This window comes from Amblyraja radiata, chromosome 13, assembly GCF_010909765.2.
Source record: "Amblyraja radiata isolate CabotCenter1 chromosome 13, sAmbRad1.1.pri, whole genome shotgun sequence".
NCBI lineage: Eukaryota > Metazoa > Chordata > Chondrichthyes > Rajiformes > Rajidae > Amblyraja > Amblyraja radiata.
Genome location: NC_045968.1, coordinates 35,942,876 through 35,956,099, shown reverse-complemented (window position 1 = coordinate 35,956,099; position 13,224 = coordinate 35,942,876). Strand labels below are relative to the sequence as shown.

General features: G+C 44.1%; 1 protein-coding gene and 1 long non-coding RNA gene across 6 annotated transcripts in view; one reads left to right on the top strand and one right to left on the bottom strand.

Annotated features, from left to right (window-relative positions):
- The first annotated feature begins 239 nt into the window (after positions 1-239).
- On the top strand, positions 240-2,495 carry LOC116979866. The gene is made up of 2 exons (XR_004413793.1): positions 240-294; positions 2,153-2,495. It is a non-coding gene; the product is annotated as an uncharacterized LOC116979866 (long non-coding RNA).
- Positions 2,496-2,833: 338 nt separating this feature from the next.
- Positions 2,834-13,224, bottom strand: part of ap2m1 (adaptor related protein complex 2 subunit mu 1) — a 57,399-nt gene continuing 47,008 nt past the window's right edge. For all 5 annotated transcript variants that reach the window (XM_033031764.1, XM_033031766.1, XM_033031767.1 and 2 more), the window contains 3 exons: positions 10,722-10,819; positions 6,876-6,987; positions 2,834-4,051 (listed from right to left, as the gene is read on the bottom strand). In XM_033031764.1, the coding sequence (XP_032887655.1) occupies positions 3,917-4,051; positions 6,876-6,987; positions 10,722-10,819 (345 nt within the window). In that variant the 3' untranslated portion in view covers positions 2,834-3,916. The remainder of the gene's footprint in view (positions 4,052-6,875; positions 6,988-10,721; positions 10,820-13,224) is intronic.

Below are 13,224 nucleotides of genomic sequence, written 5' to 3'. Positions count from 1 at the left end.
CTGTCCTGGACAATTTATGACTGTTTTTACTTGTATTTTAATGTTGCTGTTTTTTACCTGCACTTTTTAACTATTCGTATTGTTTTTATCAGGGACTGGATTGTTTTTATTATTTTTATTTATGTGTGAAATGTTTAAGTTTTATGTGCGATGCTCTGGTATTCCCTGGGAAACGTCTTCTCATTTTGCACTGTACAACTGTTGCTTTGCAAGATGACAATAAAGGTTGATTGATTGATTTTGCAGTGGTCGCGGTGCTGGCAGGGGCAGCCGTGGGAGGCCTGCAGCAACTGGGTGAGCGAGCAGATCGAGTGCAGCCTATTGCCGTTGCACAGAGCAGTGGTGGAAGTAGCTGACGGCATTGAGTTGGGTCAGGCCGACCCCTACTTCAGACACCCAGAAACGACTCCTGAATCCTGTGGTCATGGATTTCTGACTCCTGTACCTTCTTTCCGAGAGCAGGAGTAAAATGAGAGCTTGGCCAGGGAGGTGTGGGTCTCTGATGATGTTGGCGGTCTTCTTCAGGTAGCAACTCCTATAGATTCCTTCAATGGTGGGGAGGGCAATACCCAAGGACCTCCTCAGAATCTCATCATGATACAAGGCCATTTGTGGAATACATAATTTGTTTCTTGGAGTAAATACTGTGCATTAATATTGCTCACTTCATCCATCATCCAATTTTTCCTTAAAGCTTCCCTCTTCGTATTTTTTTCACCCCCCCCCCCCCCCCTTTAATCAGCCTGGAGAAGGGTCCCTAGCCCAAAATCTCACCTATCCAAGTTCTCCAGGGTTATTGCTTGAACTGTTAAGTTACTCCAGAGTTTTTTCTTTCTCTCATTAAAGTTGGGCAGCACAGTGGTGCAGCATTGGAGTTGCTGCTTTACAGCACGTGATCCAGGGTTGATCCTGCCCAAAGATCTTAGATCCTGCCTACGGGTGCTGACTGTATACTTTGTATGTTCTCCCTGTGACCACGTGGGTTTTCTCTGGGTGCTTGGGTTTCCTTCCACATTCAAAGAAGTACAGGTTTGTAAGTTAATTGGCTTCTGTAAATTGTCCCTAGTGTGTAGGAAAGAACTGGTTTATGGGGTGAACGTTGGTCGGCGCGGACCCGGTGAGCCGAAGGGCATGGTTTCCACGTTGTTTTTACAATACTAAAAACGTGCAAAGTACCTCACTGGATTGATGCATATGATAATAAACTCAACTTGACTTGAACATATTAAATACTTTTATTTTATGATTTGGAAATAAACATTTCCTTCTCTGGCATCATAAGTTTATAAGTTCCAGGAGAATACGGCCATTCGGCCCATTAAGTCATGGTTGATTTTTCTTTCCCTCTCAACCGCATCCTCCTTCCTTCTCCCCATAACCCCCGACACCTTTACTGATAAGATTCTTTATTTGCTGATATACTTGCAAAATCTTCTTCCTCAAACCATTTTAGTTTGCCATGCCCTTCATTCCCCTTAAGTTTTTAATCAGAACAATATTTTGAATCAGAACAAAATTGTAGTGATGTTATCTTATAGCAGAAAATGATCCATAAGTGTTAAACTAAATAAAACTTTTTATATAGGCACATGGATGTGCAGGAAATGGAGGGATTTATGACTTTACTTTATACAGAAACAGGCCCTTCAGTCCTCTTGAGTCCACACCGACCATCGATCACCCCGTACTCAAGCACCATCCAACAACTTCTTCTTCTTGCGTATGGCGTGCACAGCCTAAAGTTGTAGGACAACTTGTTCTATTTGATCTTGTTTGATTGCACACGCCAGGTTGATTGCATTTGTCGAAACAGGGCAAACCACTTGCAGGTTACAATCTCCCACTCCATCCAACACACTAGGGACAAATTACAATTTTGCCGAAGTGAATATATCTGTTCTGTTTATTTTACTGTCATATACCAAGGTACAGTGAGAAGGCTTTTGTTGCATGCTAACCAGTCGGCAGAAAGACAATTAATCTACACGTCTTTGGAGTGTGGGAGGAAACCGGAGCACCCAGAGAAAACCCACAAGGTCACAGGGAGAACGTACAAGTTCCAAACACACAGCACCCATAGTCATGATCGAACCTGGGCCACTTGCGCCGTAAGGCGGCAACTCAACGACTGTGCCACTTTGCATTTTTCCAGCTAGAGGAGAGGATCAAGGCTTGGTCATAATGCAAGACAATAATTAGCGCATCAGCAGCAACTACTAACACATGAACAACTTCATCTGGGAAGGTGAGAGGCTTCATTCCACAGGCTACGAGTCAACCCTCAGATGGAGATTGAAGGGGGAGAAAAAAATCTATTTGCAAACTTTGTTCACTCGGCCAAATCTCCCCAAGATTCTTCACAGGGTAAGAGGGAACCAAGGAAGGTATGCAGGTAATAGGAACATTTTGTCAGGGCAAAGGTGATCTGTACCCAAACTCCTATTTTCCACAGAGAAACAGGAACTGCAGGTGCTGATTTAAAAAAAAAAGTGCTCGAGTAATTCAGCGGGTCAGGCAACATCCCTGGAGAATATGGATATGCGACATTTGGGGACAGGACCCTTGTATGGACAGAAGAGTCCCAACCCGAAACTTCGCCCATCCGGGATATCCAGGGATGCTAGGTTACTCCTGCACTTTGTGCTTCCCCCCCACCCTGACATTATTATCTGACAAGAATCTATCCTACACGATTTTCAGGTCACCAAGAGGAAAGATCCAAAGAAAGGCCACTGAGGACAACTTTGAAGATAAAAGCAAGACAATGTTTGCGTTGAGAAGCAAAGGAAATTGTAAAACACTCAATTGAGCCCCTCAATAAAGTTCCACAATCTGTACTGATTCTGTATGGTTTATTAAGATTAACTGGACAATCACAAAAAGTTGCTCAAGAGGAATCACACCATCAAGCAAAAGGATTTACAGACGAGCATCTTCAATATTCGTCCTTTTAAGACTTCCCTTCTTTAAAAACGGTGCAGGTTTGGGTCACCGACTGACCAAGTAGCCATGATCAGACACACATATTACACAGTACTCAGGCTCACTGTGAACAGACCTGTGTGGGGTTACGCAACTCTTGTGCTGTAATGTAAAGTCGTGTGCATCAATAGCTCCCTGGAGACAGGCCAATAGGCAGAGGGACCAGGGAATGGAATTTGCAGGGGCCACTAATGCATGGGTTACCCCCTTCCATCACTCTTGCCCTTCCTTAACAAGGTCCTGGTCAGTAGACCAGAGATTAATAAAGATGCCATTTCTCTTTCATAAACATTAAGTGCACATTTGATCAGTAACTGTGTACTGATACACCCTCATGCTCTTTCCTGTAAACCAAGCAATGGTTCCATCTGCATCTCCCCCCCAGTGGCAAAGCTCAAGAATTCTACAGTGAACGTACACTCCATTGCATGAGACAGACAAGTAGTATTTTTGACAATTATTTTGGTCACAGAGTTAATAAATCGAAGAAGACACTGCAGCAACTTGACCACAGGTTGGTGGGAAGACCAGCTTGATTGCACACAACATTCATTACAACATTGTTACCATTACAGTTCAGTCTCTACAGGTACGCCCTGTTACATTCTATATTCTATTGAACTACAATATGCTTACATTGTTGGAAAATACACTGTATGAGTTGAATATCAAGTAGACATGAAATGGGAGCTGCGTTCAGGGTTGGACATGGCCATCGGGGAATAGAACAGGTAGGGTGGGGAAATGAAATACAAATTCAACGGAAAAGTGGGATTTTTGTCGACTGGGTCTCCATCGTTGGTGGTGCAGCCACAACCGAGAAGGTGTGGCTTATTGTCATCTCCTGGGCCACGTCAAGTGCATGGTGTGGTGTGGTGGCCAGCCAGAAGAGTGTCTGGTGTGTTTTAGTGAGCGCCGCGGGCTAGGCCTGCTCTCAGCATCTGGTCTCGTAGATCCCGCTTCTCCCGATGTACCGGACCCATTTTATCACGTCGTGGTCGCTGTAGTTCAACTTTGGCTCGAACACTTTCAGATAACGCACCTTCAGTCCAGAAGGAGCAAATGGAACCTGTGGACAGCAATGGGAGAAGGCCTGTTAGTGCGGCTGGTAATGGAAGGCATGGCTTTTACATTGTGTCGCTTTGTCAATGGAGGAAAACCTAGGCGATTCTGTGGAGAGAAGCGCAATATCAGCGCTGCCAAGTTTTGTCAGAGCATTTCAGTATTCTAGTACCTGGAAATCAGTATTCTGCTGAGGAAATCAGTATTTTTACATGGTGCCATTTTGCTGAAAAAATGTTTTTTTTTTTAATGTGCAATCATACCCATGTAAGAGTACAAGAATGCATATCTTTACTACCAATTGACATGTCTTCTACGCACCTTCATTGCCATCTCTTTGTATACTGCTGTTTGAACAGCTGCTTCCTACTTTTAGCACCAGATGATGGTGTAGAAACCATTATGGAAGCCTCCCTCTCCTTCCCTCCCTCCATCCCTCTCGCCCTCCCTCCCTCCCACTCACCGTCCCTCTCTCCTTCCTTTTTTTCGTCCCTCATTCCCTTCCTCCCTCTCTCCACCCCTCCCTCTCTCCCCCTTGAGCCCACCCACCGTTCTGTAAAATCAGGGCCAATCCCAATGTAACTGCAATCCCACTGGTAACCTTCCACCACTAGGTTTATCCAGATTTCTACCACTGCCTGAAAAATAATCAATGGCTCAACTACCACTGAGAAAGAGAATTCCAAAGACTCATTGTTATACGAGAATTTTCCTGAACAGTCTGTGACCTATAGCCCTGCGGCCATAGCACTATGTGTAAAGCGCATGGCGCTATGTTTAAAGCCCATAGCTCTCCAGCTGGTAGCGCTAATTTTTTGAACCCACAGCGCTGTAGCCAACAGCTCTTCGTTTAAATTCCCACAGCTTAAATTGACAGCGCTCTGTTTAAACCTGGAGCGGGACAGGCAGCCTGGAGAGAAGGAATGGGTGACGTTTCTGGTCGAGACCCTTCTTCAGACTGAACTGAACTCCGTATTTAAAATCCATATTTAACAACACAAAACCGTACATCCGTATTCTAATCGCATTTCCGTACAAAATACCGAAATTCCGTACTACTTGGCAGCTCTGCAATATGTAAGAGGGTATGAAAACAGCAAAGTTTAATAAATATACTGAAAAAGAAAATTACATCATAAATTTAGTCAGAAAGAGTCAAGATAAGGAGACAGCTTTATTCTCAACACAGTGCTGTAGGAACTCAGCGAGTTGGCAGCATCTGACCACACAAAGCAACCTCCTTTCCACTGATTCTATAATTCATGCTGCCTCAGGAAGGCCACCAGCATAATCAAGGACCACTCACCTGGGTCACTCCCTCTTCTCCCCTCTCCCATCAGGCAAGAGGTACACACATTTGAAAAGGCATACCTCCAGATTCAGGGACAGTTTCTTCCCAGCCGTTCTCAGGCAACTGAACCATCCTCTCATCAACCAGAGAGCGGTCCCGACCTCCCATCTACTTCATTGGAGACCAAACTATCTTTAATCGGACGATACTGAACTTTATCTCGCACTAAAAGTTATTCCCTTTATCCTGTATCTGTACCCTGTGAACAGTTGATTGTAATCATGTAGTCTTTTTTGCTGATCGGATAGAACATGACAAAGCCCAGTTTATTGTACCTCACAACACGTGACAATTATAATAATTTAAACCAAACTTAATCTGTGCAGGGAATGGACAGGCGACATTTCGTGTCGGGACCCTTCTTCAGACTGATCGGACAATCTTATTAAAAAGCGAGTGCTGGAGTAACTCGGCAGGCCAGGTAACATTTCTGGACAATCTTATTACCTGGGTCGTGCAGGCGAGACCTTGGGAAGCATGTCGTACAAAGAACCACAAAAGGGTTATTTCACCAAAAAGCCATCAACTGAAGTTATTAAAAGTGAGTGTGATTGACTTTGTTGGGCAAAAGTGAGTTATTGAACGTCAGAATAGATTTAAGGCGCTGAGTAGCTTCCACCCACTAACAAAACCAAGGAGCAAACTAAACCATTTTCTACAATGTGGAACAGGGCCCAAAACCCAAGTTTCATTGAGAGAAGCAATGAATTACATGCAAGTTTTTGGAATAAAAAGCTAATGGAGAAAGTAACAGGACCGAGAAAGGATTAGGTAACTAGACCTATATTCCCTGAAGTTCAGAACGCAAGGTGGTCTCACCAAAATGTACAAAATTCTTATAGGATTCCATGGTGAACAGGGAAATTATGTTTCTTTTGGCTGAGGAGTCTTGAATCAGGTATATGCCATTTAGGATTGATGTGGTGAAATGTCTTCACTCAGAGGGTGGTGAAGATTTAGAATTGCAGATGGAGTTAGTGGAAAGGAGGTTGCTTTGTGTGGTCAAATGCTGTCAGAGGTTCACTCATTGATCACAACAAATGGTGTCAGGACCGAATGGCCTAATTCTGCTTCTATTACTTATGATCTAAAAGGAAAATGGTGTTAGGAGGGAGGGATAGATCAGCCATGATTGAATGGTGCAGACATTTTTAGCCGAATGGGCTCCTTTCACTTCTGATCGTTGTGTTCATTTAAAACAAAGATCGATCGATTTCTGGACACGAGGTGAATAAGGGTACATGTGTACAGAACAAGAAAGTGGCACTGAGGTAGTAGTTCTGTCATGAACGATCAACAGCAGAGAAGGCTGGCAAAGCCATGTTGCTGACTCCTTCCCCAAATTCCTATCTTCTTATGTTCCTCTGCGGGAATACAACTTTAGGCAGATACAGCAATCATTTGTATTAAAGAATTCACAAGCTGTTTAACACTGACAATCTCACTTGGGCATTAGTGCCCAGGAGACTGTGATACTTGCCTCAAAGTTCATAGAAATGGGTGGTCGAGCCCATTTCTTTTTATCATTAGTGGGTAGAAGCTCAATCTCAGCACTGATCTGCGATTCCTTCATTCCTGCCATTCGCTTTATCCTGTGGGGAACAAGTAACAAGGGAGATTAATGAATTGCGGAAACATCTGCTTTCCAAATAAACCTCGTGCCAACTGACAAATCATCCCAACATGTATAACACCAACCACAGCTGCAGGATATTCTGTCGTCCACATCTTAGATTTTAATCAGAACATGTTACAAACAAATATGGCCGACAGTGGTAGATCTGCTGCCTCACAGCGCCAGAGACACGGGTTCGATCCTGTCCCCGGAAGCTGTCCAAGTAGTGTTGCACTTCTCCCAGCCATCGTGTGGGATCCTGGTTTGTCGTTTAATTGGCCCTCTGTAAATTGCCTATAGTGAGTAGGCAGTAAATGAGAAAGCGGTATAACACAGAACTAATGTGAATGGACGATTGATCGGCACAGTGGGCCGAGGAACACGTTTCTCTGCTGTATCTCTGAACTAAACACGTAGCTCCTGTCTTGCTTCCCCTCCCCGCAGAGGCAATAGGGACAGAGTCAGCCTAGTCCTCACCTTTCACCCCATCTGCCATCGCATATAGCACATAATCCTCCGACATCTTCGCCACCCCCAACGGGATCCACAACTTCCCATCTCCATCCCTTTCCGCTGAGGCTGTTCCCTCGGCAACTCCATGGTCAACTCATTCCTTCCCACCCAAACCACCCCCTCCCGGGTACTTTCCCCTGCAACCGTAGGAGATGCAATACCTGCCCCTATACCTCATTCCTCGACTGTCTTTTCAGGTGAGGCAGAGGTTCACTTGCACCTCCTCCAACCTCATCTACAGTATTCGCTGTTCTAGGTGTGGACTCTTATATATCGGCGAGGCCAAGCTCAGACTTGCCAATCGTTTCACTGAACATCTCCGCTCAGTCGGCCTGGGCCGATGCAATCTCCCGGTTGATAAACACTTTAACCCCCCCCCCTTCCCATACTACCTTTTCTGTTCTGGGCCTCTTCCACTGTCAAGAGTGAGGTCAAAGGAACAGCACCTCATATTTTGCTTGGGTAGTTTACAACCCAGCAGTATGAATATTGATTTCTCTAACATCAAGTAATGCTTGCATTCCCCCTCGCTCTCTATCCCACCACACCCTAGTTCTACTAGTTTCACTGTCCTCCTGTTAATACACCTTGTTGCAACTTTCCTCTCAGCCAACAATGAACCATTGTACATATCCTTGAAGAAGAGTCTCAACCCGTAACGTCACCGATTCCTTTTCTCTAGAGATGCTGCCTGTCCCACTTAGTTACTCCAGTATTTTGTGTCCATCCAGTTTAAATCAGCACCTGCAGTTCCTTCCTACACAAATAATCTGTTAATCTTTTATGATAAATCGTGGGTCATAGATTACACTAGTCAAATACTGGCATTTCCAGCCAAACATTGTTTTATGGCTGCATACTGTCAGCCGCACCCTGAACTGTCACTGCAAGCAGGGACAAAATAGCACTAAATCAGCTGCACTGGGTTGCAATATTCCAGAACGCTAACGTCAGGTAAATGTCGAAGGCACCGAGATTTATACTCATTCCTCCTTTCTAAAAAGTCTCAATTGTATAGTAACGCTCCCTCTAAACTGGCCCAGGTAAACAATTAACTGGGGAAAAATGTGTTCAGCAGGAACTTGACTGATATTCAACATCATTTTACACAAGAGCTTGGACGTTCTGATGTTCTGACTTCATTAATTACCATTTCCTCCGTCTCGTGCAGTGATTTTTGAGGTCATTGTGCTCTGCGGGTATATGTTCAGATGGATTGTCACCTTGTCGTGGTGGAGTAGGTTGTGTGGTCCTGAGAGCGATGCCGTCTGGAGCTATGCTCCTGGTCGGGCCACACATGGCGGTAAGGTCGAGGGTGAGGTCTTTGACAAAGAGCAATCCAACCAAGACCTTATTGGTGGAACAGGCAGAGGACTTTAGTGGAGCATCACAGCGGCTGGGAAGACGGATGAAGGCTGCAGCAGGAAAGGGTCCCCGGTCGTCTTGGATTCCATGTCACTAGATTCTGACCCAGATCTGTCAAGGACCGTGTGGTGGCTGTCTGTGCACCAGTCTCCCCACGTTAAACAAATTCATGCACAGGCGTCTTCCATGAGAGGACAGTCATCGTTTCGAGTGACCGCTGATGATGATGACAAGATACACAAGAGCTTGGACATTCTAAGGGACAGACCAGCACACTGATGCAGCAGTGGAGCCACTGCCTTACATCGCCAGAGACCCTGGTCTGATCCTGTCGATGGATGCTTTTTTTACAGAGTTTGTACATTCTCCCTGTGACCACATGGGTTTTCACAGGATGTATCCTAGTGTGTAGGATAGTGCTGGTGTATGGGATATTCACTGGTCGACAAGGACTTGGCGAGCCAAAGTGCCTGTACGTCTAAAGTCTAATTTCACAACAATTTAAGCCTCTGAAGTTGAAAAGGATTTACTGCTGATAGATTAAGGAAGGATTTAATATAGTTGCACCTATTGATATGCCGAATGACAACTTTAATTGCTAGTGCTGGTTAATCTGCTGTGCTGACCTTGTTTCAAACTAGTGGACAAATTAACAGACTAGCTGTCGGTAGAGAAGCCTGTGCATGTGAACCTACTGTACAAAGACGTCTTCAAATGTTGGATGGAAGGAATTCATGCATCACTATTGGTGGCATTGAGATTAGCTCTACTGATGAGCTCTTATAGAGGGGGACAAAAGGAACTGCAGGTGCTGGTACAAAAAAAATGGACACCTTGTTAGAGTAACTGAGTGGGTCAGGCACCATCTATGGAAGACATAAATAGGCAACGTTTCAGGCTAGACCCCTCCACGCAGTATACCTGAGCAGACATCTTCTGTCTGAAGAAGGGTCCAGACCTGAAACGTCACCTATCCATGTTCTACAGAGATGCTGCCTGTCCTTCTGAATTACTCCAGCACTGTCTCTTTTTTTTTAAACTATAGAGGGAGCTTAGATCTGAATATAACCCATAAGGCAAGAAGATTTATAATTGTGGAGATCCAAAACTGATATTTATATTGATGACAATGCAAACTTTTGAAGTCAGATAGCATGGTAACAGGCCCTTCAGCCCGAGTTTGTAACAACCAATGATCCATTTACACGAATTGCACATGAGGTAACATTTACATTAGGGAGGCACGATGGCACAGCAGTAGAATTGCTGCCTTAGAGCACCAGAGACCTGGGTTCAATCCTGACTACAGGTGCTCTCTGTACGAAGTACGTTATCCCTGTGACCATGTGGGCTTTCGCTGGGTGCTTTGATTTCCTCCAACACTCCAAAGACATGCAGGTTTGAAGGTTAATTGGCATCGGTGAAGATTGTAAATTGTCCCTAGTGTGCAGGATGGTGCTAGTGTGTGGGGATTGCTGGGCGGCACGGACTCGGTGGGACGAAGGGCCTCTTTCCGCGTTGTATCTCCAAACTAATATACACCAATCCCATGTTATCCAATTTGCATTCCATCAAATCTTGCGGATGTTTCACTCTCTACACTCGGGGCACATTACAGAGGGCCAATTAACCTACAAGTCTTTGGGTTGTGGGGGGAAACTGGAGCAACCGGACGGAATCCACGCGGTCATAGGGAGAACATGAAAACTGCACACAGATTCAACCTGTGAGGCAGCAGCTCTACTAGCTCTGCCACACCTAACTTTGCTATGGAAATCCTGCAGCACAATTACAAGAAGGCAAGGTATAAAATAAAAGTTGAAGATCACCTACTTCCACACAATTGCATTCTCACTAGCCTTGTACTTGGCCTTCCCTTTCATGCAGATGACTTGAACTCCACTGGTGTTGAGTGGGGTTGGAATACGCACCTGCAAAACACAGAAGGATCAATCAATGGTACTTTGTCATGTGTACTGAGGTACAGCAAAATTAATTTATGTATACAGTTCAGTACAAGTATCACTATACATAAGCACTTAGATACATCTTAGATAAGCATCTCAAATACAGTACAAGTGTATAGCAGTAGTAGGCTCAGACAGTAGGAACTAGAGAAACAATATTATATCTTCAGATATGATCAACTTGGCTAGAATCAAGTCACACTAGTCAATGATCATGTAATGAATGGCAGTTGACACCTTAACAACTTAAAGAGCAAGATGGAGACATAAAGCATTGTAGACGCAGGGATCTTGAGCAAAACACAAAGTGCAAAATTCAGTGGGTCAGGCAGCATCTGTGGAGAGAATGATCAGACGATGTTTTGAGCCGGGACCCTCCTTCAGGAAGGAGATGTTTGGAAATGCATTTTTCCCTACTCTGTGTGCAACATCAGCAGATAGAATACAAATGTTGGAGGTGCCAGCTCTTCACTACCTTCCTAAGGGCACTTGGGGAACAGGCAATAATGCTGGCTCCTTGATATGCCCCGATTGTAAAAAATGAAAAAGTTAATGTAAGACTCGAGTTATACAGATAATGCATAGTGATATTTAATTTATAACCATGGGAAAACCTGTAATTTAGGGGAAAAAAGATAACCGTCTCGAAATGTCACCTATCCATGTTCTCCCAACATGCTGCCGGACCAGCTGAGTTATGCCAGCACTTGAGTCTATCCATGCTACTCCATTGCACAATAAATAAAATATAAACACAAGCTTAAAAAAAAGGGGTACGGTCCGAAACCCTACCTACTTGCAACCCCTCCATGGCAAGTTTTATCATTTGCAGCCAAGCTAAGAGAAACCACTACAGGTGCTGACCACGTTGTAATAGGTAGCACATAATGGGTGAATGCATCAGTTCATTGAATGCCATTTTGTATTGGAACATGAAGAAATGCCATAAATAAGATGGATTCTGTGCAGAAGAAACTTCTCACCGACTATTTATTTTTGGACAAGATCAAACTAACAATTAGACAGCAATAGACCAAAGACTAGAGTACAACATAGACCATTTTTTCCAATCTAACTATTCAATCGTCTGGGTACTGAACAGAGTTGGGGATAGCACTACTGTGCGAGCTCCCAAGCTGATCTCCATTAGATATGGCTGCCCACGTACTGTAGATGTAGGTGTTTATCTTTGAGTGGGGAATGAGTTGGTGGCACATAATGCAGAATCTTCACAATACAAAAAAAAAGGATCAAAAGAAAAAGCAGATAATAAAGTAAATTGGACACGTTGAAAATTGTGAAATAAAAAATAAATATATCAGATCAGTTTTATTCCCCATCTAAAGAGAGAAAACATATGGAAGTTTCAAGGAAGCGAAGTAATTTATTCCCAACGCTCTATCCCATATTTCGAACTTTCTCTTTAGCCTGGAAAGTAGTCTGGACTTGAGATCTCCCTTTGCAGCCAGATGAATATTTAATCATAAAAACACACCATTCGGCTTCCTGACACTTCATTCGGTTTAGAAGCAGCACGTCCAAATGTGAGAAACAGCTCAGCACTAAATGCTGGCAGAGGTCAAACCACCTGGCTCCATGCAGTTTGAAATGGAGTGTGAACTTCCTCTGCAAAGGTAGCTCGGGGAAAATTAAATGCGGCAAGCTCAACAGAGAGACTGCATTTTAATTTAAAGTTCACCATTGTGAAGAAATGTTCAGAACTGCCCAGATATCATGCTGTTCCATACAAACTCAATTAAATGCTTCACAACTGGGACTTCCATTTCCTTTCATGCCTACCCATATTTCAATGCTTCACTAGTTTCCTTCCCCACTAGATGCACTTTCAGGGGCGGTGGTGGAGGCAGATGCCATAGTGACATTAAGAGACTTTCGGTTAAGAACATAGCGATGGAGGGCTATGGATTAAGTGCAGGCAGATAAGAGTCGGTCTTGTTCCGCATGAACAGTGTGGGCCAAAGGGTCTGTTCCTGTGCTCTTCAATGGATAAGACTGCAGATGTTGGAATCTGGAGCACGAAACACAGAACGCTGGATGGCAAAAATGGCGAAATGAGGACATACATCTTTTTCCTCCACAGATGCTGCCTGACGTTCTTAAGGATTCTTTAGGATTGTCTCACATGTACCGAGGTACAGTGAAAAGCATTTTTGTTGAGTGCTATCCAGTCAGCGGAAAGATTATACATGATTACAATCAAGCCGTCCATCGTGTACAGATACAGGATAAAGGGATTAACGTTTAGTGCACGATGAAGTTCACAAAATTCCAAAGGTAGATAGCCCGAGAGTCTCCAATGAGGTAGGTAGAAGGTCAGCACTACTCTCTAATAGGAGATAGGATGGTGC